General features: G+C 45.4%; 1 protein-coding gene across 1 annotated transcript in view; it reads left to right on the top strand.

The window, feature by feature from the left end:
• TET2 (tet methylcytosine dioxygenase 2) overlaps positions 1 to 14,612 on the top strand; it is a 114,324-nt gene extending 99,712 nt beyond the window's left edge. Inside the window, exons 7-10 of the mRNA XM_088479498.1 lie at positions 2,068 to 2,157; positions 4,113 to 4,250; positions 10,558 to 10,915; positions 13,258 to 14,612. Coding sequence (XP_088335624.1) covers positions 2,068 to 2,157; positions 4,113 to 4,250; positions 10,558 to 10,915; positions 13,258 to 14,612 — 1,941 coding nt within the window. The remainder of the gene's footprint in view (positions 1 to 2,067; positions 2,158 to 4,112; positions 4,251 to 10,557; positions 10,916 to 13,257) is intronic.
• The last annotated feature ends 2,022 nt before the right edge of the window (positions 14,613 to 16,634 follow it).

Raw genomic sequence — 16,634 nt, 5'->3', positions numbered from 1 at the left:
ATTCACAGTGATGCAAAGAGCTACCACAAGCCGCTCTATATTATTTTGCTTGGCCTGAGTGAACAGATCATGGTGCGTGTGTAACTAGCATCACATTTACTCTGCAATCCCTGAATTGTCACTATATTGTATGCTATTTCTGAGATGATAGTACATTTTATGTGGCATGCCTATATTCTGTGTGCGACTGAGGTATCTGCGAAAATGCTACATTACCGCGTCACAGCCGCTGACACAGTAACATGGCATTTCGCGTGCAAATACACCCACAGTCGCACATAGAATATAGGCATGCCACTTATCATTTTAATCAGCAGAAGCTGCTTGTGCGTCCTATTCGCATCGTTTTGTAAAAGTATAAAGTTGCACGAAAAGACGCTTGGCGCTACCGAGTCGCACTGCACTCATGTGTTAAGTTTAATGCGACTCGTAGCGCGCGGAGGTAAGATGTATATGGACACATCTGTATCACATTTTCATTTTTAGGCTTTTCTAACTATTATGTATTATCTAGTGTAATACACTTTGGGGGTGATTCAGAGGTGGACGCAGTTGCAGTAGTGGCCGACACCGACACACCCATGACACCCCCGCCTATTAGCCACATGCCCCTCTTCCCTCCCAGTTACCACCCAAAAACACCCATCAAAATTGCATGGATCCAGTGGTAACCATTGGAACACATGCGCAGTGCATCTCGGACACATGCACAGAGGGAAACCATCAGGTGCTTCCCTGTGTCCAACTCAGATCTCAGAATCCCCCCTTATATGGTCAAGTTCAAACAAATTATATTATTGGATAAATGGTCTGGAAAATAAAAAAGTATTTGTAACTGCATCTTGTTCGATATAAAACTATAATGTATTGTCATGGATACAGAAGGCATAAAACTATAATGTATTGTCATGGATACAGAAGGCCTGCATGAAGGCTCATTAAGAAATACAACAATGGATTTTAACCCAATCAGGGGCGTTTTAAGAAAGGAGGGAGCCCGTGTGCAGACTCAGTGCAGGCCCTCTCCTCTCTCCGGCGGTGCACTGGGTGCAGTAGATTCTGGCTTAGTGACACGGGTCTCCGGGAAAATGGCGCCCGTGCCGTTTTCCTAGGGACAGCAGTCCTGTGCATACGCGATTCACTGAGAAAATGATCACCGCCATTTTCCCAGTGATTTTTGCTGCTCTGCAGCGCCACGGGCAGGTAAGTATAAGACTAATGGGTGCAGTGTGGGCCCCATTGACCCAGGGGCTCATGTGCCCCCCTGTACCCAGGGGTCCATGTGCTCCGCACACCCTGCACCCTGCACCCATTATAGATACGCCCCTGAACTCAATGGACATCCACTCACCTACCCTGGAGAATCTGTATTTATTCCATAAATTGTTAGATAACTTGGGTGCAGCTTCATATACAACTCCTGGCAATAAGGGAGGTATCAGAGCCTCTACACTGGTGGTTATATATATGCCACCATTGCTAGGCATTGCTTCTAAAGCTGCAAAGGGGTAAATCCTATTACCCGGGAATATACCACGGGTGCGAGTTACCGCACTTTACAACAACCTGAAATGGCTCAAACCAAAATAATTACCAAATTCGGACTGAGAGCAGGCTCTGAGTGGTGCGAGATGCAGTGCCGACATTTTAACACCGTGGCATTGGCAACTCGCACCCTTCGTGGGGTAATTGGATTGAGCCCAAAGCATTCAGTGATTTATGTAATACATTTTCTCTTGGTTCTAAGCCTTCCTTCAGTTTATATATGCTGATATAGATGATAGAAAGAGATCATTTAAAAATAAATGAGAATGACTGTAAAACAAAGTAATCCTATCAGCTGTGATGAACCATACACACACACTACAATAGTTTCCTGGTTTGTCAGATTGTCCCGTGTTTGGCCAACTGAAAATTGAGTAAAGGAAAATAGTGATTTTTCTGAGTATAATAATTGTGTGGAATAATGGATAATTGACAAATGTGGGAATTACATTAAATTAAGTTTAGGGAGAATGTGACCAGATTTATTCATTATATGCTTTTTATGTTTATCATTCAATAAAGGAAGAGAAATTGGAAGACAATCTCCAGCACTTGTCAACACTGATGGCACCAATCTACAAGAAACTGGCGCCAGATGCCTTTAATAACCAGGTATTCAATACATTGCTGGGCATGAGGGACCCGCTAGTTGCAAATTGTTGTTTCTGATCTTAATATACCATTGTTGATTAGGGAAAAATCTATTTGCTTCTATTTCAGCTATATACATAAATACAGTACACAAATATTGGAAGACACAATTTATATAAAATAACAAATGACAGCAGATGTGATGCCCTGCAAGCAGTACACTGCTAAGTAATGAAAAGCTGGCCACGGGGCTCAGGAAGGTGAGCACCCGCCCCGCACTAGTAGTGGGTGTGGGGGAAGGAGGAGTGGGGGCCCATGGAAATTTTGCTTTAGGCCCCAATAGGTCTAGCTACACCCCTGGAAGTGAGTATCTATAAATAACAAGATAATCACTCCAATTTCAGGTGAAGAACTACAATATTTAAAATACCATAGGAAACACAACTGCTTATGATAACAAAGGGCTGGTCTCCCCTAGTACAAAATATACAGATCACAGGAAAACACAGTACTGCTACTTCTGAGGCTGTGGTAATGAGTCAACCTGATTTTGCCATTTAGATGATGAACACTTTAAAACATTGGGGAATTGGCCGTTGCTGCAAGCCCAGGCTATTCAATTTCCCCTATAGTTTTTGCGTTTATCTCAGGATACAGAAAATTATTTCACTTGTATGGTGGGCATTGTTTTCTTTTTATTTATTATTATATTTTATTTATATGGTGCCACAGGTATAAATACAACAGGAACTTAGTAATTAAATGTACATCATTACATAGGATAACTATAGCAAAAAGACCAAGCGTATGGTGGGGAAAGTGAGGAGAAGTGTAAAGTGACTCATTATGTCTAGTAAAAGCAAGTAATGAAAATTTGCATGGAGGGAGGAGCAGCCAGTAAATCAGAATTCAGTGATCCTGTACTCAGTAAAGGTGCGTACACACTGGGCGATTATCGTTCAGTCGTCCACTATTATCGTTCATTAAGTAAACGTGCAGGCCAACCTGACGATGTCGTCAGGTTGCTGCATGTTGGGGAATGGGGGAGAGAGCCCGGCGCTGAACAATATCGTTAATGATATCATTCAGTGGGAGTACTCACTGTCATGAACGACATTGAGCACACCCTGCCGGAGACACACTACACGATATCGCTTGGGGAGCATATCGTCTAGTGTGTAGTGTGTATGCACCTGAAGTGGGCGAACACACAGGGTCAGTTGCTGGTGGGGATGGGAAAAGAGCCCACTGGTGATAGGGCTAAGAGGAGAGAATGATGGAAAAGGGCCCAGCCCATGAGGGCTTACAACAGTAGAGTGATGAGGGCTGATATGCTTTTATAAAGTTGAAGGTTGTGGGCACTGGCAGAGCTTCTGATAAGGTGAGGTAGTGATCTCCAGAGCAGTGAGACAGCACAGGAGAAATTGGCTGTGGGAGTGAGATGAGGTAGTTAGTGAGATGAGGTAGTTGAGCTGAGGTGTCGGTCATTGGAGCAGCAGTGAGGGCAGGAGGGAGTGTGGTGAGAAATGTCTGAGGTAGGAGATGTAGGCTACAGTGTAGTAATTGAAGGCTTTATATGTGAGAGTGAGGAGTTTGAAATGTACTATGATGTGGCTGGGGTGCCATTGAAGTAGTTGGCAGAGAAGTGAGGCTGACATAGAGTGGCAAGAGAGGTAAATAAGGTGGGCAGTAGCATTAAGTTAGACACATAGCATTGCTATTGAACAACAAAATAAGCTGTATAACACTTCCTTCATATAATATCAGGTAAGGTTAGAATGAAATCCAATGGTATTGGCACCTTTGTTCATCAGCTGAACAATGAGCTAATATTCTCTGTTACCCAAAGGGCATATGATATGGAGCAAAGAGGGGCCAATACAGGTGATACAAACTGTTATGAATGTTCTCAGGTTGAGAACAAGTTCATCCTATTACTGACTGTACGGTATTCGTTTTCTTCTCCCATTTTACAGATTGAGCATGAACACAGAGCCCCAGATTGTCGTCTTGGCAAGACAGAAGGTCGTCCTTTCTCAGGAGTCACTGCTTGCTTGGACTTCTGTGCTCATTCCCACAGGGACCTGCACAATATGCAAAATGGCAGCACACTGGTAAGTCATGTTGTATTGTTTTATGTTATAATTTCTTTTGACTTGGAGGCATAATTTTTCTGAAACTTATAATATACCATGTTATTGATATTTAGGTGTCTTCCACTGTAAGAGGAAACCCTGTTATCTCTCTCACAATGCAGTTTTTATTTATATACTATGGAATCCATCATAGGAAAGTGCAAAGCTCAATAGTCAGGTATTAACTTACATCCATACACTGCAATTTCTTATTTTATTTTGATTATGAAGTTTCCAGACCAAAATTAGGACCACTACACTTTAAAACAATGACATGGCTGTGACATAAATAGTGCTGAAAACCAGTGCTATCTAGCTGGTTGTCCACCCTGATTTTATTGACTTTGTACGTTCCTGTGTTCTTTATTAGTTAAGGTTAGTTATGCAGCTAGTTATTGTATACAATTAGATGCTTTCTTTTTTTCTTCAGGGTCCATAGGTTCCACAGGGAGACCTTTGGGGTGTAGGTGATGGGAACCAATTCGGGCACCACGCAGTTAAAGCTTTCAGCTCCCAGGATGCATTGGGTCCACTCTCCCTATACCCCACCCCCGAGCCAGAGCACCTCAGTTTCGTTGGTGCCCGGCCGGAGTCGAGTCACCATTTTGCAGGGGGGCTGTTCAACAGCCCCATAATTTTACTTTTACAAAGACTAGAGCGCGCAGCAGCAGACTGTCCGTGGGACGTCTGTGCTGCCACTCCATCACCCTTCTGGTGCCGCAACACCAGTACTGATCTGGGGATCTCGGCGGGCATTCCGGGGTCAACGCTAGCCAGGGCCCCCGGAGAGGACCCAGACTGCACCCGGACATCAGGGTTATACCGCGCGTTATGGCAGTCCATACCTCCGGTCTCGGGACAGAACGGAGGTGGTGAGTGTGGACACAGGCTTCGGCCATCAAGCTCCACTGCACTACCAGGGGCACATTGGTGCGGGAAACCAGCGTCCAAGGGGTTAATAATCGGCCAGGGAAGACAGCTTCCCTGTTTAAGCGGCTCCTCAGCTCAGTGCGCCTTTCCACTGCGGTCTGGCTTCCCTGAGCTGCTCTCCTCCCCCTCTGAGGTCTCCAGTGGCCATTTTCTCCATGGTGCAGTCGCAGTTCTCCCAGAACAACGTGTGGTCCGGTCCCCCTGCATACCTCTCCATAGGGTCAGCATATGTAGTGCTATTTCCTACCAGACACTGCGTCTGTATAGTTGAGTATAGTGCTGCTTTGCAGCATCTTTCCTGCATTGTATGTGACTTGTGCTAGCTCTATCTATCTGTGTCATTTTCTGTTTGTCAGCTTATGGCTATACCCTTTCTCTCATTCAGCCCTAATACAGGTGTTGTTAGGGTGGTTCATACCTGACCTTATATAAATATATATATATATATATATATATATATATATAATACCATATTTGTGAGGTCTGTCACTTACTGTTGTGTACTGCACTGTGCTATATTTAGGCAGCAGGTTCCTGCAGCTTATCTAAGCATAAGACAGGACCAGTATATTGCTCCCTGTTAGTTTTTATACATACTCGTGGTTGCTTTGTACTCAGGCCCTGATTCAGAGCCGCTCACTGGCGCTGCCCGCACGGGATTGTGGGCGTTTTTTTTGTTTTTATTTTTTATGTCCGGCCGCTTGCAAAGCTCTGGGAGACCACCCACAGCAGGCCAGGAGACCATCGCGACCATTGAACTTGCGACGAGACTCTACGGTAGGGACTAGGCTGCCGCAAGGCTGAGTGGACTTCCTGCTAATAGAGCAGGAAGTCCACTACTGACATCTGTAGTGATGTCACAGATGGTGTGGGCAGCAAAGTTGGTGTAATGCTTAGCATTACTGCCTCACAGCACTGAGGTTGTGGGTTCAATTCCCACCACGGCCCTAACTGTGCAGAGTTTGTATATTCTCCCTGTGCTTGCGTGGGTTTCCTCCGGGTACTCCGGTTTCCTCCCACACTCCAACCCGCCCACAAAACGGGGCGAGCTGCCACTCACCATCGACAGCTGCCCCATCTTGTTGCAGGCCCCATAGCGACTGAACTTCAGTCGCTCGGTGGGGCTTGCTCACGCGTGCCTAAACATCGGCCCGCTTGCGAGCGGTTCTGAATCAGGGCCTCAGTACCATATTGTGTGTCATTTTACCATGCAGACATGTCTGAAAAGGGTAATGAACACATTCCTATACCCATGCTGCAATCTTGTAGATTATGTACTACAGTTTTCAGTGAGGAGGATGGGGTTCGGGATGGGTTCTGTGTGGGGTGTTATAACCCACCAGGTTCCTCAAACCCCCCGTTATCAGTACAGGAGCCACCCTGGGTGACTTTTTCGCCCATGCTGGCCTCCATTGTGGACCGCCTGGCCGGCCTGGCTGTTTTTCCTCCTATGGGGGTACCACAGCAGCTCATCATTCCCTCACAGGGACTACCACTGGTTATGCAGACCCCTCCTGTACCACAGCAGGTGGTCATTCCCTCAGTAGGATTACCATAGGGTGTACCTCCACCATGGGTGGATGTTTTCTCTAACTCAGTACAGAGTCTGGCAGCGACCTCTACTGCTCTTCAGACCATGTTGCAGAGTGAGAAGCTCGTTATACCAGCTAAGCGTCCTGTGTTGTCATCTCAGTCCACACAGCTATCAGAGTCTGAGATGTCTTTTGATGAAGGAGAGGTGGCTGATGCCTCTAACCCTGACTCCCCTCGGCAAGAATCAAGAATTAATATTCCTGCCTTGGTGCGTGTGGTCAGATCCGAATTGGTTATAGAGGATGACGAGCCAGCCCCTAAATCCAAACATCCCCTGTTTCAATATTTGAAGGTGACTTCGGCAGTATTCCCTCTGTCAGATCAGCTGGTGGATCACATGGCTGATGCCTGGCAATCACCTGGTAAGAGGTATCAACCTCAGAAACGTTTGACCTCCTGTTAAGAAACAGGCCTGGAGCACAAGACGCCCGGCCTCCAAACAGGAGGATAAACCCACAGCCTGACGGGATGGACCTCCCTCTGGGGGACCCCCGAGTGGGAAGCCAACTTCTTCAGTACGCCCAGTGCTGGTGTTAAACCACCAAGGATGCTTGGGTAAGAGAAGTGGTCTATCAGGGGTATGCCCTCTCATTCATTCGAAGACCTCCCCACCAGTTTTCCTGCAGAGGCCCTCCTTCAGACAAAACCAAGGCCTTGCAGATCCAGAAAGCCATACAGTCCTTGCTGCATGCAGGGGTAATTGTACCAGTTCCACTATCTCAACGAGGGACTGGCTATTATTCTACTCTCTTCCTGGTTCAGAAACCGAATGGGTCTCATTGGCCTATCCTAACCTCAAATCTCTGAACAAGTTCCTCAGGGTACCCAGGTTCAGGATGGAGACCTTAGTCCATCATACTGACTATGGACCCTGGGGATTATATGGTATCACTGTACATTCAGGATGCATACCTACATGTTCCCATAACGCATTCTCACCAGCGTTATCTGCGGTTTGCTATACTGCAACGACACTTCCAATTTCGGGGGCTGCCCTTTGGCCTATCCACGGCTCCAAGGGTATTTACCAAAATTATGGCTGTCATGGCAGCCCACCTGCGGAGTCCGGGTATCCGGCTCCTACCATATCTGGACGACGTCCTCTTATTGGCGAATTCTCCAGAAGTGCGAATTCACCTGCAACTGACAGTTGCTTGTCTACAAGCGCATGGGTGGTTAATCAATTGGAAAAAGTCCTCACTAATTCCCTCACAGAGGATGGTTCATTTAGGAGCCCTTCTGGATTCTCACCAGCAGAGAATCTTTCTAACTGCAGAAAAGATCTCCACGCTGCAGCTGCAAGTACGCAGATGTCTACGCAGTTGCCGCGTGTCAGTCCACTCGGCGATGCAGGTTCCGGGATCCATGGTGTCCACATTCGACATGGTGTAATATGCTCAGTTCCATTCCAGGCCCCTGCAGGGGCTGATCCTCTACAGGTGGAATGGATTACTCCACCGGATCAGGTCTCAGATGATGGTACTCTCTCCAGAGGTGCGCCTGTCTCTGTATTGGTGGCTATTGATGTCTCATCTAACCAGGAGTCGCCCCTTTTGGATCCCGGACTGGATACTCCTAACAACGGACGCCAGTCTCCATGGATGGGGCGTAGTGACCGGTCCACACTCCTTTCAGGGCCGGTGGACAACGGTAGAGGCATCCCTGCCCAACAACATATTGCAACTTCGGGCTGTGTACAGGGCCCTCATGATGGCAAAGCACATTCTTTACGGAAAGCCCGTGCAAGTTCAGTCCGACAACACCTCCACAGTGGCCTACATCAACCATCAAGGAGGCACTCGAAGTCGGGCAGCAATGACAGAAGTGTCACGCATTCTGATATGGGCAGAATCTCCTCTCCCGGCCATTTCGGCAGTGTTCATTCTGGGAGTTCTCAATTGGGAAGTGGACTTTCTCAGCTGTCACGATGTGCATACTGGGGAATGGTCTCTTCACTAAGAGGTGTTTCAACTCCACGTGGACAAATGGGGTCTCCCAGAGGTGAACATCATGGCCTCTCGACACAATCACAAGTTACCATTGTACGGGTCCAGAACAAGAGATGCCGAAGCAAGCCTGGTGGATGCTCTGTCTGTGAAATGGACCTTCCGGTTTGCATACCGATTTCTTCCAGTCTCCCTGCTTCCTCGAGTTCTTTGGAAGTTCAAGCAAGATGGAGGCACTGTCCTGCTGGTGGCTCCAGCTTGGCCCAGACGTCATTGGTACTCAGATATTCGGAGTCTCTCCATCGATACTCCCGTTTCTGCTGCCTCAACGTCCGGACCTGTTGTCTCAGAGTCCTTGCCTTTACCCGGACCTGGATCGTGTGTCTTTGACGGTGTGGCTCTTGAGACATCCCTCCTAAGATCCAAGGGACACTCTACCTCGGTCATCTACATGATGCTTAGAGCGCGTAAACCTGCCTCCGCCAGGATCTACAACAGAGTGTGGCATACATATTTCCAGTGGTGCCGTACAAGAGATTATGACCCTCAGGTGTTTCGAATTTCCAGAATACTGGCATTCCTTCAAGCTGGATTGGACCTCGTCCTACGCCTGGCCTCGTTGAAAGTGCATGTCTCTGCACTGTCAGTGTGGTTCCGAAGTGGAATTGTTCTGCTTCCGGATATCCACACCATCCTCCATGGTGTCCTCCGGATTCAATCTCCCTTTGTCACACCAGTGGCTCCTTGGGATTTGGCAGTAATCCTTTGGGCCCTCCAGGGTCCTCCATTTGAACCACTAGATTCAGTGGAACTTAAGTGGTTAATCACTAACACTCTTTTTCTTCTGGCTATTGCATCTGCCAGGAGGGTGTCAGAATTGGGTGAGCTCTCCTTTTGTCCTCCTTTTCTGATATTTCACCAGAACAGGGTGGTGCTTCGTACTCGCTCTGAGTTCCTTCCTAAGGTTGTTTCTAGTTTCCATATTAATCAGGAAATTATAGTACCGGCTTTTCTATCACCAGACCTCTCGGCAGGTGAGGCCTCATTGGTTGTGGTCCGCGCCCTCTGGATTTATGTGGACCATACCAGTTCTCTTCGGAAATCAGACTCCTTGATTGTGAACTATGGGTTTCACAAGAAGGGTTGGCCAGCCAATAAACAAACATTGGCTAGATGGCTTCGTATGACTATCTCAGAGGCTTACACGCAGGCAGGCCTGCCTTTTCCGGCTTCTGTTAAGGCTCCTTCTCTGTGAGTGTGATTCTTGAGTGTTCCAGTCTTCCTTCTCTCTTATCCTCCTCCGGCCTTTGGCTTTTTACCAACTGAGGTGCCTCTGGCTCGGGGGCGGGGTATAGGGTGAGTGGACCCAATGCATCTTGGGAGCTGAAAGCTTTAACTGCGTGGTGCCTGAATTGGTTCCCATCACCTACATCCCAAGGTCTCCCTGTGGGCCCTATGAACTTCGAATAAAGAGTTAACAAAGGTGGGTTCTTACCATAAGTCTCATTATCCGATGTGAAGTTCTACATATCTGTTGGGATCACACCTTATTGAAAAGATTGTAGAATGTATAAACTGTTTGTAATGTTTCATTAAAGCTGGTGTCAACGTTCACCTCAAACAATACTGTCTTCTTACATAGGAAGGTGTAATTTTTGAAGTATTAAAAATAACATATTGATATAAACTATATGGTATAATTGGTACTATTACTGGATATTTAATATTTTTCTTGAAAAGTAGTCTCCACAAATGTTTTGTTGCACCCCAAAAATCTACCAATTTTAAACTTTTTTGTGTGTCTTCCATTTCTCCAGGTCTGCACTTTAACCAGAGAAGACAATCGTAATATTGGGAAACCTCCCAAAGATGAGCAGCTGCACGTCTTACCTCTTTATAAAATCTCCCATATAGATGAATTTGGCAGCACAGAAGCACAGGAAGAAAAAAAAAGAACAGGTGCTATTGAAGTTCTGAACTCCTTCCGCAGGCAAGTGAGGATGCTAGCGGAGCCTGTGAAGACGTGCCGGCAGAAGAAAATGGAAGCCAAAAAAGCAGCAGCAGAGAAACTCTCTGCATCCACAGAAAATGGCTCACACAAAAGTGAAAAGGAGAAGCCCTCACGTTACAAGAATGCACACTCTGACACAGCTAACCATGAAAAGCAGCTAGCAGGTAACGTAACACTCAAGTACTACAGCAGCAATTTATTTGTGTGCACTTTATTGACAATGAACAAAACAGATGTATTGATTCTATAAGGTCTCCATCAGATCACAAGGGATCAGTCTTTTATTTGTGTGAGTAACCTTAGAGGATATGCAAATGGCTACACTCTTGTATAAACCCATCAGCCATAACATTAAAAGCACTCACAGATGGTTACAATGGCACCTGTTAAGGGTTGGGATATATTAGGCAGTTCTTGAAGTTGATGTGTTGGAAGCAGGATGAATGGGCAAGCGTAAGGATCTGAGAGACTTTGACAAGGGCAAATTTGTGCTGGCTAGCATCTCAAAAACAGCAAGTCTACTGGGGTGTTCTCAGGGCCTGATTCAGACCCGCTCGCAAGCGGGTCAATGTTGCCCAAGTGCGCATGCGCACGACCCGAATAACGACGGCCAAGCCGTCGTTATGGGTCTCGCACCAAAGGGGGCGTGCTGTCGATGGTGATCGACAGCACACCCCCTTTGGTGGGCGTGCCGGGGGCGTGGCTGCCCAGATGGAGGCGTTCCCATGGGAACGCCTACCGTCTGGGGCCGGCCCCACTGACATCACTAGTGATGTCAGTGGGAGTGCTTTTGCCTCTGATAGAGCCAAAAGCACTCCAGGGCTTGCGGCAGCGAGACACTACCGCAGGGTTTCGTCGCAAGCCCGATGGTCGCGATGGTCTTGACCATCGCGGCCATCATTTTGGCCGCTCGCTATAGCTGTGGGTGGTCACCCACAGCTATGCAAGCGGCCAGGAGGCCGCTCCAAAAAGGAGAAGGGACGGCCCTGATTCAGAGCGAGCGCTCTGTCAGAGCGTCCGGCTCTGAATCAGGGCCTCTGTACGCAGTGGTTAATACATATCAAAAGTCATCCAGGTAAAAACAACCACTGAACCCGCGACAGGGTTATGGGTGCCCTGGGCTCACTGATGCGAATTGGGAGCAAAGGCTAGCCCGTCTGGTCTGATCCCTCAGAAGATCCTCAGTTGGACAAATTGCTGAAAAAGTTAATGCTGGTTAGGATTGAAAGATGTAAGAACACAGTGTATCGCAGCTTGCTACTTAGCCATAGACTGGTCATAGTGCCCATGGTGACCCCTGTCCACCGCTGAAAGCACCAGCAATGGGTATTTGAGCGTCAGAACTGGTCCATGGTGCAATGAAAGGAGGTAGCCTGGTCTGATAGAGTTGTGCTTTTGTTTGAACACAGATTGGCAGCCACAAGCACTGGTTTCACCTATCGCACTGATCATAAATAATTTGATATAGTCCTAGACCACCAACCCGAGGCACCCCTGCAAGTGCCCTGAGGCACCCCAGGCTGCCACGGCACCCAGTTTGGGAACCACTGCACTATGGGATGAAGGCACGCCAACAAAGGTAGTGTGATGCTCTGGGCAATGCACTGCTGGGAAACCTTGGGTACTGGCATTCATGTGGATGTTACTCTGACACATACCACCTACACAGACATTGTTGAAAACCAAGTACTCCCCTTCATGGCAATGGTATTCCTTGATGGCAGTGGCCTCTTCCAGCAGGTTATTGCGCCACACTGCAAATTGTTCAGGAATGGTTTGAGGAACATGACAAAGAGTTTAAGGTTATGACTTGGCCTCCAAATTCCCCAGATCTTAATCCGATCGAGTATCTGTGGAATGTGTTGGAAAAATATGTCCGAGCCATGGGGGCCCCACCTTGCAGCTTCAGGACTTAAAGGATCTACTGCTAACGTCTTGATGCCAGATACCACAGGACGCCTTCAGAGGTTTTGTGAAGTCCATGCCTCAACGGGTCAGAGCTGTTTTGACTGCATGAGTGGGACCTACATTATATTAGGCAGGTGGTTTTAGTGTTATGGCTGATTGCTGTAATTGCCTTTTCTACTAAATAACCAAACATTGTACTTTTATAATAGATTACTCCACCTGCATTATTCAACATCTATTAAAAACTAGACATTAAATTCATGAAAAATCTCATATTCTACAAGTGATTCTGAATGTCCATTTTGTTTTAGTCTTTTGTAGGGTGCGACTAAGGTAAGTCTTCTAAATATTATCAAGATAAAAACTGAGCACATTTATCGGGTCATTTTTTAATAACTAGTACACATGTTATATACAGTATACTGTTGGACCACACTGGTGACTGGGTCATGGTTGATCACATGAGTGCATGCATACACATGGTCTTTTAAGGTCGGTTGTTATGACTTTGAAATGATGGCTTCATTGACATGTACAATATGTTGCATTCAAGTGTTTTACTACATGTAAGGAATTCATATTATTCTCTCCATTGCAGATCTTTTGCGAATTTCAGCAATGCAGCCAGGCTCCATGTCTAACATCAGTCACCCAAACACTATGAATTCTTTTCCTACATCAGATCCAAATAACTCTTATGCAAGAATTCCTAACCCGGCAGACCCCTATCAAAATTCTGCTTCCACTTATTCTGGCTCTAACCATATGGATCTTTTTCATGCTCCTCCAAATTCAGTAGTCTCCTGTGACTCCACACCAGTGAACCCTTACCAAGGACCCTTAAATCAAGGTAGCCCATGCCCCCCATATCCATGTAATGGAAATGTTCCCTTGGACAATTGTTCTCCTTATCTCAGTCATTATTCCTCACTTCCGCAACACATGTTCTACAGGTTTAAAAACCAAGAACCAGTGGCTAATCTTAGTCTGCCTCCAGTTCAGTCACTGTACCAGCAGAGGTTTGCTAACAGTAAGGCCTATGGTCATAAATACATGAATTATGGAAACCAAAGCATGCAAGTTGATGATTTCAATGGCTGCAATCTTAAACCAATGGGATCTTTTAATCCATACTCTGTGCATAAAACAGATCACTTGATGGAAGCTGCCTCAAAGACAAAACCTAACCTTAATAACTTGGACTGCGCTTCCCTGAACAAGAGTAGTGATTATCCTCTTCCACACTCCTTCCTGGCTAATGAAAGCAATGCGTCCATAGGAGGCAGGGCTGGCTCTCTGCATCTCTATGGTAAAAATGATGACATGCACTTACATGTAGCGAATGGTATTCCAGATATGCTTCCAGGTCTTACTCATGACAGGACTACCCTTGGAGGCCTCAGTAGATCTAATGGTGCTAATGTTCAGGAAAAGCTACCACAGGCCCCAGCACCTGTCCAAGAACAGCCAGAAGAAGTGTGGTCAGACAGTGAGCAGAGCTTTCTGGACCCAGAGATAGGAGGAGTGGCAGTGGCCCCAACTCATGGCTCAATACTTATTGAATGTGCAAAGCGTGAACTCCACGCTACAACCCCTTTAAAAAACCCCAATAGGAATCACCCTACTAGGATATCACTAGTATTTTATCAACATAAAAGCATGAACGAGCCAAAGCACGGCTTAGCATTGTGGGAAGCAAAGATGGCAGGTAAGGCTAGGGAAAAGGAAGAGGACTGCGAAAGGTATGGTCCAGACTATGTTGCTCCAAAATCCTACAATAAAAAAGTGAAACGAGAACCCGTTGAACCAGCCCATGAGCCTGCTGAACCAACCTATCTACGTTTCATCAAATCGCTCACTCAGAGAACAATGTCAATGACCACAAACTCCCAAGTCACCACATCTCCATACGCCTTAACACGGGTTACAGGTCCTTACAACAGATACATGTAGTCTGTTGGGTTACCTCATGTACATCAAAGAGATACATTATTTTCTGATAGGCTAGTTCTTGTGGTTGTGTGGATATTGTGACAGTATTTGACATAAAAAATCATGTAAATCATGGGAACTAATAACCAGCAAAACCAAGAAACCATATCCTCACCATCACGGTTTTCCTCTTTGACTTCTGATTGGTCACAGAACATGTCAAAGAAGAAGATACAATCATCCTATGCAATGGTGTTCAACAGCTATGAAAACACAGGTGTATTGGATGAAGTGTAATAGTATTCTGTAGCTCTCACCTTATACCATCCTACATCTGTGACCACTTTTAAAAACAAAAATGTCTAGGTAGGAGCCAGAGGTAATCTTGCTGTAGAGATACAACATCAGGAATCTTACAAATACCTTGTGGTGCTGATTTCCTAATGTGCTAATTGATACTGGAATTGCAACTTTTTAACCTATGCTATATAATCTTAATAATGACCTCCAATGTACTGAAGTAGTGTATAAACTCAGATCTTCAAAGATTTGGAAGAAACACTGAAAATATTTGTTCATTCAGATAAATTGGTGCTATAATGTGTATCTTTATAAATACTTAATGCCTTTAATGACATATTCAGTTTAATGGGTATACATGAATTCACGAAGTACACTTTTAAATATTTGTTTTCTATTCATTCTGTTAAATGCTAATTTACAGATTCTAAACTTATTAGTGCCCACAGGTGAAAGACCCTGCAATGTAACCATCGTCTTAAGTTACATACTGGTATACATTATCATTTTTAAAGTATTTTATCATTATTGGAAATCTATAGAAATGCTTAATAAGTGACCTTTGATGATAACCTGGGCCAAATGTACTTCCGACTATACATGAATAGGGTTTCAGCATTTTTATATGGGGCACTGAACTTTGAGGTTGCTGCCAATACCCTTACAATGGGCAGGATAGATGTCCTTACAATGCATATTGGATCCTAATTCATTCAGATGAATTCACTACTTTATATACAGTATATATCAGTGTTGTGGCTTCATTTTGTAAAATGTACAAGCTGTATTCAGCTTTGAGTCAAAGAATCTGTCCCATCTTTCAGTTAAGCCCCTATCTAGTATAATAGTTGTTATATGCACCATCTAGTAGAGTATCTTATCACTTGAAATGAACAAATCTCACTTTGATGGATATAGAGTACAGCACCTGCCCTCAAGGATTTGAATTCTGCAGGACATGTCTTATCAAAAGAAACAAAGTAAAAGTAATTTTTTAAAAGTAAAGAACATTTTTTTTAGATGTAGTTTGGTTCTAGGTCTGCATCAAGGTAAATTTATTAAGCATTGTCCATTACTTAATTTTTTAGCATACTGTATAGTGATTTACCTTACATACTGTAAGTGCAGAGAAGTACAATGAATTTGAATTGAACATAGTACCCAATAATTGTTGTTATGAAAAGTAAATACCCACTCTCCTGCAGTTGGCACATTGCACACTGATAGAACTGTCTGTAACCTACTTTGCTCACTCCACCCGCAACTAATATTGACAGTGCTGCCCAGCCATCTTTACATTTCTATAACGTGCTATTTTAGTAGCCTAGTATAGCTTATTAAATGAAAGTACAGATGGACACATAGGGCGGAATTCAATTGTTTACGCGGTCCGGATCTCCCGTCTAAAGCGACTGGAGATCACGGGCCGCTATTCAATTGCTGCCATTTTTTGCGCTAATAGCGCCCAAAGTGGTCGGGTTTAGCCACGTAAAGCAACTAACCCGACCAAAGTGCTGGGCGCGACCGCGAAAAGTGATGTTTGGCCCCCCAAACAGGTCACTTTTTGCACATTTCAGCTCTCACCCCCCTGGACAGCTGATCGCGCCCGACATTAGCAACAATTGAATAGCTCTGTCGGGCGCGAAGGGGAGTAGAAACAATTGAATTCCGCCCATAGTATGAGAAATGGATGTAGGTCATCAATCCAACATACAGGGGCCTATGTATCAAGCTAATTTTTAC

The sequence above is a fragment of the Taudactylus pleione genome, unplaced genomic scaffold, assembly GCF_031769625.1.
Source record: "Taudactylus pleione unplaced genomic scaffold, aTauple2 ptg000236l, whole genome shotgun sequence".
In the NCBI taxonomy this organism is placed as follows: Eukaryota; Metazoa; Chordata; class Amphibia; order Anura; family Myobatrachidae; genus Taudactylus; species Taudactylus pleione.
The sequence above is the reverse complement of the archived record's forward strand: the minus strand, read 5'-3'. Positions and strand labels throughout refer to the sequence as shown.